General features: G+C 44.4%; 1 protein-coding gene across 7 annotated transcripts in view; it reads right to left on the bottom strand.

Moving 5' to 3' along the window:
- The window catches only part of ACTN4 (actinin alpha 4), an 88,512-nt gene that overhangs the window by 35,617 nt on the left and 38,972 nt on the right, over window positions 1-13,923 (bottom strand). For all 7 annotated transcript variants that reach the window (XM_089478507.1, XM_089478509.1, XM_089478512.1 and 4 more), the window contains exons 2-3: window positions 3,199-3,313; window positions 2,732-2,851 (exon numbers count right to left, since the gene is read on the bottom strand). In XM_089478507.1, the coding sequence (XP_089334633.1) occupies window positions 2,732-2,851; window positions 3,199-3,313 (235 nt within the window). The remainder of the gene's footprint in view (window positions 1-2,731; window positions 2,852-3,198; window positions 3,314-13,923) is intronic.

The following is a 13,923-nucleotide window of genomic DNA, read 5'->3' as shown; positions in this document are numbered from 1 at the left end:
GGATCTGAAGAATTGTAACAATGGACACAATATGTTTGAGTAAGCCAAGGGTTTTTTGTGTGTCCCCCCCACCCCCTTAAAGCCAGCTGTGGGGAACAGAAAGGACTCCATGGCTGCCCTGAAAACAAAGCTTACATGCGCAGCAGAGATGATATCACTGCATTTGCAGAATATTTGTTTAAGGCCCTTAGCCACAGCAAGTTGCATTCACATGCTCCGTGGGCACTAAACACCTGACTGGTGACCTCTAGGTGTGCTGGACTGTTGTGTTGTTGCTGTGTGACTTCCAGTAGTTTCTGACTTATGGGAAACCAAAGACGAACCTTTTGTTTTCTAGGAAAGATTTGTTCAGAAGGGGTTTGCCTTTGCCTTCCTCTGACAGAGCATGATTTGCCCAAGGTCACTCAGTGGATTTCAGTGGCTGAGCAGGGATTCAAAGCCTGGTTTCCAGATTTCTAGTCCAACATTCAAACCATGACACCACTACAATTTTGAATAAATCAAATAAATTCATGATCCCCAGGCAGCATGGCTACTAGCTATACTACTGAGAGACTGTGGGCGTTGATGACCAGAATACATTCTGCAATTAGCATAAAAGTGGTTATTCTTCATCTATGATAGATTCTGAAACCTGAATAAACCAGGCCAGTTACTAGTTGTTGTTTGCCTTCGAGTGACTTATGGCAACCCTATCCTAGGATCTTCTTGGTAAGATTTATCCTGGAGATTTGCCATTGCCTCCCTTATCAGGCTGGGAGTGTATGACTTGCCCAAGGTACTGAGATGATAGAAACTATTTTCCAGTGAACCCCCTAGATCCTAAGATTTCATTTTCCTCACAATTTCAAGCATTTTGTTTTCTTTTTAACCGCCTTTGTAGGAGGCAGGGAGGGAGAAGAAAAGAGTGAGTTTGTGGCTCAGTCTGAGTTTCATGGGATTTGAACTCAAATCCCTCAAGCCCAAAGACATCACTTTATTATGAACTAGCCACAAAGATACAAATGCAAGCTAATTTTTCCAAGTGTGGTAGGTTACAGAGCTGATCTTTGGATTAAATGCCAGCTCATGAGCACATCCTTGGGAAAGTTACTTTTTTAAAGACTACAATCGCCATGCTGGCTGAGGATTCGAGGAGCTGTAGTCTAAAACAGGTAACTTTCTGAAGCTCTGCCCGTGAGTTTCTTCTTTGTAGGTTGGGCTACAGATATGTTAAGCAGCACATTTCACCTACTACACATTTTACATTTCTTCTGTGCAGATCCGGTTTCTTGTGTGTCCTCTGCACCCAGCCCTCCTTGCTCATAACCTGGGAGGGGTTGTTTCTTCAGTGGTCAGAGCACATTCCATTCGTTTGGCAAAGTACTAGGCTTGACTGTATTTCTACCACATCTTTCAATCCAGGCAGATCCCCAAGATTGCTCTTGTGTGTCTTCAAGTCGTTTCTGACTTAGGGCAACACTAAGGAGAATCGATCACAAGTTTTCTTAGGCAAGATTTGTTCGGAAAGGGCTTGCCTTTGCCTTCCTCTGAGGGTGAGAGTGTGTGAATTGCCCAAGGTCACCCAGTGGATTTCCATGGCTGAGTAGGAATTTGAACCATGTTCTTCAGAATTGTAATGTAACACTCAAACCACTGCCCCACACTAACTCTCGATCCCCAAGATAGCTTCCATAAAATAATACAGCACAAGGAGATGAGGATTGCTTCAACTCCTCCCAATCCTCAGCAATGATTGGAGGTAGCAAATCCCTTCTCTTGCCAAATGTAGTTCTCCCCATTGTACTGCACTCCCCATCAGACTCCTGCTGAGCAATCACAGAAGATGTTGAATTGAGGCCTAGGAAACACCAGCTGAAGGGCCTCAACTAACAGGGTTGCAAAAAGCCACTGCTCGCTGAATCCTTGGAAAGGTATGATCGGTCCAAATTTGGGATTGCTGGGTTAGATCAGGGTGAGCAAAGTGTAGTCCCTGAATGTTATGTTTATGCAGTCCCTGGCTCTCAATTTCATGGCCACTGAAATCCTACAACTACTCCCCTTTTAATTTGTGCTAATTTTGCCCTAAAGCCACACAAAAAGGAGACTGAGGCGCGTTACAGATTGCCATTTAGTACGCGCTCTGCGCGTACTAGGGTTAGAAAGGGGCGTGCTAGGGTTAGGAAATGTCTTACCTTCTTAACCGGCCCCGTCTCTAGTACGTGCGGAGTGCGTAGTAAATAGCAGTGCCCGTCCACACGGGCGCCACCATCTTTACGTCTCGGACGCATAGTGTCCAGACACCATGACTGCGCGCCTCACAGCACCACTTCCAGGTGCCAAGAAGAAGCACAATTTCGGCGCTTCTTTTTAGCTGCGCCAGGAAGCCTTGCGGTCTGGCTGCTGGGGCTTCTCGGCGCAGCTAATGATGGTGGTGGCAGACCACCTGCTTTTGGACGGTCTGTAATGTGCCTGAATGTGGGGAACAGCAGCCCATGGTTGGCTGGGGGGGGGGGTTGGCCCTTGACTGCCACACAATTGCCCACTCCTGAGCTAAAGGGGTCAAAGGCAACAGCATATGTTATTACTTATCCGACACCACCAAGGGGCAAACTGGTTTTACAAAATACTAGAGAACAGGTCTCTTACCCCAAGGGTTTACAATCCAAAGCATCTACAGAATGCTCTTATGTTTAGTTTAAAATGAGCAAAATCTGACAAACAGTTCCTTGACCCATGCTGGCTCACTTACCTTCAGCCCCTATGGAAACCAGCTTGACTCCTTTGCTTGCAATGAAATCGAGAGCTTTGTTTACATTGTTGATCTTATGCACCCTCATCTTTCCTCTTTCCGGTTTTGGTAACCGTTCTCCTGAAATGGACCAGGTTTTTTGGGGTAGGGAGGGAGAAGGATTAGGTTGGACAGAAAACAAAGTTAGTTTCCCCTTTCAAAGCCATGCAGGCTTAACAAAATATGAGGCAAGTCAACCTCAAAATGTTGTAGATGCAATTCCCAGCATTCCTTACTATTGGCTATGTTTGTAAGGGCTGCTAGAAGCAGCAATCCAACACCACGGCAGGGATATATTACTCTGACATGGTTCCCTGCCAAATCTCTGAAGAAGGATTAGGAAAGTATAATATACATACATGCATGTATATCTTTAAATGACCCTCGCAAATGCTTCAATCAACAGCACAAACATCTCCAAGCCTCACCTGAAATCACCTCCAGGAGTAACATGAGCTTGAGGCCATCACGGAAATCTTCATCAATATTCTCAATCTGCGTGCCAGCTTTCCGCAGGTGGGAATTGCACCATGCTGTGAAGGTCTAAGGAGAGAAAGAGAAGGAAAGATGAGTCTGGACTAGCAACCCAAAATACATTGACTGGTCTAACAGTTATGTTCCGGCTTCTTGGAAGCAGAAAGAGAAGGCAAACACAAACTAACTGGTCTTGGCAAGGAAGGGAGAAGTTTGCCAAGACCCTGGTCTGTCTTCCCTCTTCATTCTGATCCAAATAGCTATGGTTTCACTCCAAAATTGAAGGGAAAGGAGTGGCAGTTAGACAGTCTTTAAATCCTGTTAAGGTAGGGCATGCACTCTGGACTCAGACATGAAGCCCTGTTGCTTCTACAATTCCTGACTCTCCTTTGGAACAAAAGCAAGCTTCTAGCCACATGGTGAAGGGACGCTTGAGAACAGTTTGTGTTCCCTTAATGTAACACAAGGTTGTGCCTTTACTGAAGACTGCTTCTTCTAAACATTAGTCACTCATTCCAGTTTGGAATCTTTGCGAAATATCTGAACAGACATTGCAGATGCACACTGTAGAATTGTTGGCAGCATATCTGGGCAATGGTTTCAGCAGCAGCTAAAAGTAAAGGACTGTTGGATATAATTGTATCAGAAATGAAGATGCAGAATGGGAATCAATAGTTTGTGGACAATGAACAATTGTGCATGATTTGTTCAACTATTTTTATGACAATCACTGATTTTGGGGTTGCAGGCAGGATTGGTGAGAGATAAACTAGACATTGCATTGGAACCTCACAGCCAGCTTTGTAGCTTTTCAGAGTCCACCACAGAATAGCCACACTACCCTTATAAGGGTCAGAAACTTTTTTTTAAAAAAAAGTACATCAAGATTTTCAGAAAATTGAAGTCAGTGTGGAAAACTAGATTGTACGTATTCTTCTGTGGAAGCACACCTGGAAAATGAATGGCTTCTAACCTCAGACAACTCTCTTTCTTGGCCACAACCCCAATCTGTGTCAGAGAGATGTGACTTTATAGTCCTAGAAGGAACAAATGTTTTACAAGTCCAGTCCAGTCCTTTGAAAAAGTTACTTGCTGGACCACAGTTGGGTAACAGAGCAGAGCTTGGGGGGCGGAGGAGGGGACCTTTTTGAATGACAAGAATCCTTTAGCTCACATGGTCATAAGGTATTCATAAAATTATGTGACATGGAAGAGTGGTCAGAAAGAAGATTTTCCTCCCACTCTCTACACAATTTGTGGAACTCACTGCCACAGGGTATGCCAACAGCCAATGGCTAAGATGGCTTCCAAAAGAGATTTGATCAATTAGTGGGCTAGATGAGGCTTTTGGCCTGAACCAAAGCTTGGGAGTGTTATATTTTTGCACTACAACTCCCAGAAGCACCAGACCCTATGGCCTTTGACTATGCAGGCTGATAGATTCTGGCAGTTGCAATCCAAAAACAGAGTAGCCTTTCCAGGTTCTGGTCAAGATCATGGGTTGCACAATTACAGCACTGTTATTCCACTTTAATTAGCATTGTTTCATCCCATGGGACTCTGGAAGTTGCAGTTTAGGGAGGGATATTTAGAATTCACAGCCAAAGAGTTAAAGCGCCTCACTAAACTACAAACTCCAGGATTCCATAAGATGGACCAAGGCAGGTTAAAAGGAATGGCAGTGCTATAGTTGTATAATGTGAGCGGGACCCAAATTGAGTTAGAAACCTACTCTGGAGCAGTATCTTGAATAGAAATGGCCCTTGCTGACCCAGCAGAGGAAACACAACTTGCCAACTAACCGTCTTTAGCATTAGAGAAATGTGCTCAGTTTGGCTGTAATAAGGAGGATACAGAATCCCCAAAGAATGACAAACACCATCAGTGAGGAAATTCAAGTACCTTCTGAACCTCACATATATTCCTCTCCCTTCATACATCTGGCAGAAAACACACTCTTTTCTTCCAACCCCTGCCCCAGTCATGGACTCTCTAACCAGGGATTAAACTGTCTTCCTTGATATCGGTACAAAGGTATCTGGAACAAGAAGTGGTGTGTTTTGGACAGACCTCCCCATCTTCACATTGCCAGCAGAACAAAAGCAGAGGAGAGAAACACTGGTTGACTTAGCCTGACGCATGCCACCTCTAAACATGGCTACCACACAGAACGCAGGTGCTTTCCTTGTCAGCATTAGCCAGAGAAAAACGGAAATTCTGCTTGTTTGAGGCTGGGAAGAAGGTTGTCAGGAGGGAAGTTGTGGGCTTTGGGAGGTCAGGGTAGAAATGTGGCAAAGCATTTGGAAATTCATACCAGGTGGTTCTTTACTTCTGGTGGTATTTCCAAAGCAAAAACTCTGACAACCTTTCATAGGACTAACAAGGCTTTCTAATAGGTGCCTCTCTGTGTATGTGAAATAGGGATGGGGTTGAATGTCCTTCATATGATGAAATCCATGTGGTTAACCATGGAGACACAAAGGCACCTTGGTCCAGTATGAACGTACATGAGCTTCCTGAAGTTCCTTTTTGAAAGAAAAGGAGTAAGCAGGATTCTAGGCTAGCCTCAAATGGCACAAGCTTGCTTGATTGTCTGTTTCATCACATTTGTCTTCCAAAAGAAGTCATTATGGATCAAGTTGGGGAAAGATAGTCTGGGGCACTATTAAATTATACATGCTGTTGAGGAATGAACAGAAAGCTCACTCTCCTTCTATCATCCAGGCCACTGAAGGCAAAAGGGAAAAGTTCTCTGTACAACATGATGTGTGGAATTCAGTGAGGCAAAGCATGGCAACCATTCATGCTGAGATGGCAGTAAAGTGGGATCTGCTCAATTTACAGATAAGGTCAATCAAAGTATGGCCACATGGAACTTCCTTATTCAGATGCAACAGAGGTGGGAATCACACAGCTCTCCGTATGTTGATGTTCCTCACCACTGTCCATGCTGGCTATGGTTGCTACTGGGAGGCGTAGTTCAACATCTGGAGGATATCATGATTTCAACCCCTGAAATACAGTATGCCACTGAGTCCTAGGTGCTGGGTAATACTGGTCGCTTCCCATATTGCTTTTTCCTGTTTGCTATTGGTGGGTATTCCAGACACATCCAAGTGGGAAATGGGATGGCAATGGATTGGATTGACCTATTTGTTTTAATTTTTTAAAGTATCACAGAGACCCAATTCTGGGGGAAAGATGGGAAAGCAATAAATAAAATTCTACTATTATAATAGATAGTTTGGAAAAAATTACTTTGGAGGATTACAACTTCCACAATCCACCCATACAGGCAATACTGGCTGGGGATTCGGGGAGCAATTTTTGCAAGTGACAGTGTAAAAGTATGATCAGATAACTGGTAGTGTCAGTTGAAATTATATAGCTGCCCTTGGGGTTTGATTCCAGAATCCCCATGGGTCCCAAAATTCGTAGATGCTCAAGTCCTATTATATACAATGAATTAATGGCTACAGATAGCTGACTATATCTGCAATTGTTGTTGTGTGCCTTTAAGTCACTTCCAACTTAGGGTAACCCTGTCATATAGGTTTTCTTCAGAGAGGATTTGTCATTGCCATCCTTAGAGGTTGAAGGAGTGTGACTTGCCCAAAGTCACCCCATGGGTTGCCATGGCAGGGTTCAACACTCAAATCATTACACCACAGTGTAATAAATAAAACAAAAGATGATGATGAAGATGATAGATTTCCCAGCACAGCCTGCAAAAGGGTTCAAGGTTTCCAATGTGACCTACCTATTTATATTTAAAGATATCCACACTAATATACCACAGGCGTGGTTGCTACCGTAAACCCTTTCAGAACACCAAGTATCACATTCCTGAGAGTCAGAAGCCGTGAGCTCTGGGCTATGAACAGGGCCTGTCATTCTATACCAAGGGTTATCTGCAACACCCTAGCTCCTACTGGCTCCCTCCCACCAACATAGACAGACAGACAGGGCGATGGAAGGGTGTTGGCCCCTAACAGACACAGCCCGATGAGCACAAGGATCCAGCTCAAGAACCCAGAAAGTGCGAGCTGCAGAGCTTTCAACAAGTGCAAGGCTTGTTTTGACAACCGTTACCAACCCCATTCATTTGGAAGACTCAGAGGCAGTGGCTGATTAATTGAGCAGTAGACCCACACACGGTTTAGCTGAGAAAGCCAATATGGCTGGCTAGAGAGCAGCATAAAGAGCTTTTTAAAAAGGGGGAGACACATCATTGGCCTGGAACTCATCCACCCACCCCAATTCCATCCCCTTCCTGACAGAGGGATTTCACTTGAAGGGGACGCTAACATAAGGGCTTTCTGGCAAAGGAAACGGAACTCTGAAGGACCTCCTTTGAGAGCATGGAGGGGGACTGAACTGACTTGAAGCTTGGTCCTTGAAGGGCCAGGCCTCATGCTCATCAGGTGCAATGGAAAGCGATGGGCATTGGAAAGAATGTGGAAGGGGTAGTTTGGGATTAACACAGAGGTGGTGATGGTGGTTGTGGGGGAGAGAAACTTATCTGGTTTCTCTCAAGGACAGCAGCAAACACAACACATAGGCTAGGGCAGGAGGACAGGCCAGGAGTTGCCCAAAGACAACCAGAGAGACAAAGAGAGTGATTAGGCAGTGCTGGTAAAACATTTCCAAACTCTTTGCAGAAGCACAAGGAACTGATGATTCAAAAGGTGCCCCAGCTCTGGCCAACGCGGCCATATGACTTCTAGCCACAGGACTGAGGCACATCCTTGCGTTGTTGGTATAGTGGTTTCAGTGTTGGACTAGGACTCCAGGAGAACAGAATTTGAATCCTTGCTCAGCCACAAGAAACCACTGGGTGACCGTGAGCAAGTCATGTTGGTCTCAGCTGGAGGAAAGCAATGCAAACCTCCTCTGAAGAAAGCACACTAAGAAAACCCTTGGACGGGGTCACCATATTTTTTGAGCCACAGTAGTACAGTAGAATGATTTGAGAATTGGACTCATCATGACGGGCACTGAAATTGTTTCCTTCCATTCCCTTTGTTATGATGTGCCTTCATGCTGACCCCAACTTATGGTGACCCTATCCCAGGCCCAAGATGATTTAGTAGTGGGTTTCCTTGGCTAAACAGGGATTTGAACCCTGGTGTTTTACTGGCTAAGAGAATACCCAAACACCGTCTTGCCATGGCTTCTTCCCTTGCCTCTGGCACTCTCTCTCTTATCCTGTCGGCATCAGCTCCCTGCCTATGACACAAGCAGGGCTATCACCCTAAGGTACGTGAGATAACACAGCGAAGTGCTTTGAACATTTGAGAAGTGCTATCCGTTCCAAGTACCATTACATTGTGACACCACAATAAAAGATGACATTGCGGTAAAAAGTGCCTTGAGCACCTCCAGAAAGCAAGAAAATTGCAGGAATAAAAAATAATTACATCCGTGGGTATGTGTGCAGAAGGGGAGGGGGGAGGAAGAGAAGAAATTCCCAGCAGCACAGGTAGCAAACAGGAGCATCAAGCTCTGGTTGCATCACTAGCAAATCCAGCCGTTGGCCCAGGAAGGAAGGGCTGGGCCTGGCAGCTTCACCTCTTTATCACTGCACTCTTGGGGCCGATTCCCACGCTCTGAGAAAAGCTACCCCGGGTGTGTGTGGCCTGATTGGGAACCCAAATTCACACACGTCACAGGAGGGCAGGCGGAGAGCCCTGCTCACTCTGCCGGGTGGCACCAGGAAGCCGGGTGAATGAACAGGGCATACTGTGTGTGCTTCTCTCTCCCCCCCTTCCCATGCATGGCCCCTGGCCAATCTGAGCAGGCGCTGGTGAGCTAAGTAACTGGGAATGTCGCTTTGACAGTTTCTAATGAACCATTCATCTGGAGGGGTGTGTGTGAAGGTTTTTCTGCTGAAAAACAAGAACAAGAGAATCTGAAGGTGGTTGCTCTTTCTTTCTTTCTTTCTTTCTTTCTCCTAAAGTAATCTCAAAGCTGTTGCAAACCTCCTCTGCTGCAGACTGTGTTCAAGCTGCAAACTTTGAAAAACTTCTTGTTCATGACCTCCCTGTCCTACTGAAATGAGAGAGGAAGAAAAAACACATCCTTGTCTTAGTGTCCGGAAATTAAGATTCCACCACGACAGGAAGAAAAGTTGCCATTCCAGAAAGAATGAAGAAAGGTTTTGCTCCAGGAAAAGAAAAGGGTGCAGGGAAGCAAAAAAGAATTTCTTCTGCAGAGCTGCAAAGCAATGTTTATTTCATTAAAAAGGCTTGAGTTGGGGACATTTTGTCCCTACCTGTCTCAGACTGCCGCAGGGAACAGACTTTGTTCGAAAGGTATTCTCACTGTACATTTGGAAGCATTAAAAAGAAGATGCCTCGTGGCTAGCTATACCATTGTTCAACTCGGGTATAAAGCAGTGGAAGAGGGGAAAGGTGGAAACCAAAAGAGTATGAAAGATTAGTTCCTATTTATTTTTAATGTTTCACTTCTGTTGCAAAATTCAGATCAAAAGCCCAGAGTTAACAACACTGCACCAAAAGTGCTGGCAAACATACAAACTCATTTCTGTTTTGCTTCTGCTTACAAGGTGCAACCCAACTTCTATAGTAATATGCCACTCTTTGTGGTAACCACCAAATAAATCAGGGGTGGGCAAAGTGGGGCCCTTAGGACCTCCAGAAAATCCCCAATGTTTTCTTTTAAAATTGGGCCAATTTTTTCTTACCAAGACACCCACCAAATCTTCTCAAACCACCCCAAAAGCCAGTGGTTTGCTTCCCACTCACCCCTAAGCAGACCCCCACAAAAGTAAAAACACTGGTCAAAATGGTGGCCAGAAGTGACATTTTGTGTGACTTTGGGGTGCACTGAATTGTGTTGTGTGTAGCCTGCTGGGTGACCATAGCAAAGAGAAATGACTTGTGCCCTCTTTACAATAGTCTAGCCTTAAAGTCTCACTGTAGCAATGTATGTTTTGGGGTTCATAAAATGAAATAAATTGCATGCTCATCTAGGTCTCCCAATAACAGGCTCACCCACCTAATCCAAAAAGTAGCACCATGTACACAAAGTGGTGAAGGGTTTCTCAAACCCAATGTGACTGAGATGCAACTAGGCTGAGATGCAACATGCAACTAGGCCAGGCATCCATGAAGGCTAAAAGCCTATCAATGCAAGACATTTGTGCCACATTTATTGACTTTATAACATGCTCCACTCCAAGGGCTCAATGTGGGTTAATAACATACTGTCTGGGGTACAAAGAGCTATTTTAAGATCAATCAGTATTATTTTTAAAGACATTCTAAAGAGCAGATTTCACCCACACTACATTTTAAGTCCCTCTGTTTCAAACTCAGTCCATGTGTTTCAAAGTGGCTTGCAAAGTGACAGTGGAATGGAGGTGGTGGTGGCAGGTTTTTTTTTTTTACTCAAGAAGCACAAGCCGCAAAAATCTAATGACAAATGGAAATAGTTGCTCAGTTGTTACGCAGCCACTATTTATCTTTCCTAAACCCTGACCATTAAAAGCTATTTTTCATTAACACACATCTTACACCAGAATTTCCAAAGAGATGTGCAGGTTCAGTTTTTGGCAAGTGTCAGGGGAAAACAATTCCAAAGCGGAGGAGCAGGTTCTCAGAATGTCTCTGTGTGCCTTTACAGGCTTAAATCGGCACACAGCTGGTGGGCATGGAGCTTTCTCAGCGAATAATTAAATACTGGGTTGCAAAGGCTTTTGGAAAAATTAGACCTTGGAGGACCAAGAGGGAGGAAAGAAAACAAAGGTATTCTGGGTTAACAATAGCTTCTGTTGTCCAGCCCCCAGTTCAACCTCACAGGTTGCATAGTGGTGAAGAGCTTGAACTGGCAAGCCCCTCATGAACCATCTGAGAGACCCACAAAGAACAAACTCTCTTCTACCTGGCAGAAACGTCCTTCCCCAGTGGCTTGGAGCCAGTTCTCACAAGCCACTGGTGACTACTTACCAACCCCTCCCAGGTGCTCAGTACGGCTAGTGGCATAAGGTGCAAACCTGCGGCTAGGAGAATTGTGTGAAATGGGGCATGCCGATATGGCTCGCTGCAGCCGTTAAATCACAAGCTGCAATGTAGGCTGCCTAGCCAAAAGCACAGAGTTATTGGGGGGGGGCATTTTGCTGTGTTCTGTCTGAAGAGCTCCACATACTTTAAAGCCATTAAGGTCTGCCCTGTTCCTGGAATGCAGGCATTTCCCTCTGGTCTTTGAAAGCCTTCCTACAGTTTCCAGCATTAATGACAGATCTACCGACTCCAGAGTCCCTGACAAAAGCAGCTGCTTTGCTCTGATTCAGAGTAACATCCATTCAGTTGGCTCCAAGTGAATCCAGCTTCCAAGAGTGAAAGGGCTACTTTAATTATTCCTATGGGTGAATAAAAGAAAACAATATCCCTTTTAAACATAGATCAAAGCAAGTTTTAAAACAACGTACTACATCTCCAAAGCCTCTGATATCTAGCCTCCGTCTTGAAGGTCCTATTCAACCTCAAACTCCAAAGCCTCTCAAATGATCATAGAACCATAGATGACCTGGTTCAGAACTGTCCCAAACCATGGTTAAGATTATTGAAATGGACTTTTCCCTTGGAGGCTCCCTTCCAACTCACACAAACAGGAAAACTATGCTTCCTATTGCTCTTCAAACAGGATCACTAAACACAGGTTCAAGCTGGTTTGCAATCCTGATCCAGAAAGCATACTCAAACCATGGTTTGCTAATTTGGTGGTAGTGGCAGACTGCAGTGTGATCAAAAAGGAAGCAACTTCCTGACGTGGAACGTGCAATGGGAAATACATAAGCACAGAGCTCATTCTTGTAAGTGCCAAGCCATGGGATTACCAGGTTTAGAGTGACATGCCTCATCCAAAGCCAAGAAACTTTGATTATTGCCTTGAGGAACTCAGGGTGCATATCATTTGGCTCGGATATGCAACATTTAAAAAATACAGTCAACATGAGTATCGTGGGGCTCTTCTGCACTCAACATTTGGGGAGATGCCATAGTATTATAATGGGTAAGGGGTGGAAACCTTCAGGACAGTTCTCCCTTCAGCTGCAGATTCCCTACATGGTCTTGGGACACAATTCTCAGCTGCAACTCTTTCAGTCCTAATTTGAATTTGGATTCAAATGACACAAAGAAATAAAACAGACTGCCCCTAAACATTACGAAGAACATTTTAATGGGAAGAGTGGTTTGATGGTGGAAGAAACTCTGTTGGAGGGTAGTGGACTCTCTTTCTTTGGAAGTCGCCTTTAACAGAGGTTGGAAGGGCATCTTTTGTGCATTTGTGCATTCCTGCATGGCAGGGAATTGGATTAGATGGCCTTTGTGGCCCCTTCCAAATCTATGGTTCAGTGACAATCAAGCATAATGGGCAGCGACTGATCAGAAGACACTTGTGCAGTGTCCTCTAGTGATTAACTGGCACGGCCAGGTGACCAAGCAAAGGATGGTTTTGGAAATGGCAAGAGTGCCATTTCCCCTTTTCTTTTCTTCTTTTGTTTTCTGCCTTGCAAGCCATGCCTGATTGTGCAAACAAAACAATCTTTGGTAAGTGCAAGAAGGCAAGCTAGAAAACATTTTTATGCCCTAGTAACTTCTGTGGACTTATTTGCCAGCTGAGACAAAGGGAGAGGAAGGCTTCATTTTCAGCTTGGCTGTTCACTTAAGTGGGCAAGGTGTGCTGTTCACATCAGGTGAGTTGCTGACTGTTTCAAGGGCATAAAACTCAGTAAGTAACATTGATACTGCACTTCCAGGATTCGGAGCACTTTCCATACACTCTCAGGAGTCCTACTACCATCTAGTTAAGGAGTGGGATGATTCAAGCAAGGCTGAAGTGAGATTTGGCCAGTGAGTTCTGGTGCACAGTTCACCTTGTTAGCCATTGCGCCACAGCAGTTTAACACCTGCGAAAGGGCTTTATTACTGGGATTGTAGATATGCTGTGGCCATTTCCTGACAACACAAAAAAAATCTGCATTGACTGGATTCTGCTGCAAGATTCAGGTCTGAGAGGGTTTTTAAAACATTTTTGGAGAAGCAAAGCTCTTCTCTTTACAAAGATACACTGCATATGCAATTAATTCTGAAACTACAGAAGGAAGAGGAGTTTGTCGTTGTTCAATGCCATCAAGTTAGCTTTGACTTCTGGCATCCCTATGAATGAAAGAACCTCCAGAAGATCCTGCTCAGGACTTGCAAGCTCAGAACCATGGCTTTCTAATGTAATCTTACTCTTTTCCTGCTGTCTCCAGTTTCACTGAGCATTACAGTCTTTCCCAGTGAGCCTTGTCACCTCATGATATGTCCAAAGTATGATAGTCTCTGTTTAATCATTTTGGCTTTTCTTGAGGGTTCAAGCTTGGTTACAGTCAGCCCTCCGTATCCATGGATTCTGCTTCTATGTATTCAACCAAACTAAGCTCAAAAATATTGACACAGGAAATTCTAAATAACAAATGATGATTTTGCCATTTTATATAAGGGACTCCATTTTACTGCACCATTGTACATACCAAAATTTGTGGATGCTCATTCCATTATATTAAATGGCATAGTAAAATGGTGTAAAACTGGAATTATTATTATTATTATTTTTAATATTTTCAAGTCACAGATGGTGGATGGTTGTGCTGTGGATGCAGAATTCAT

This window comes from Sceloporus occidentalis, unplaced genomic scaffold (genome assembly GCF_023333645.1).
Source record: "Sceloporus occidentalis isolate IW3139 unplaced genomic scaffold, rSceOcc1.0.p SCAF_13, whole genome shotgun sequence".
NCBI lineage: Eukaryota > Metazoa > Chordata > Lepidosauria > Squamata > Phrynosomatidae > Sceloporus > Sceloporus occidentalis.
This window is presented reverse-complemented; position numbering and strand designations above follow the sequence as displayed.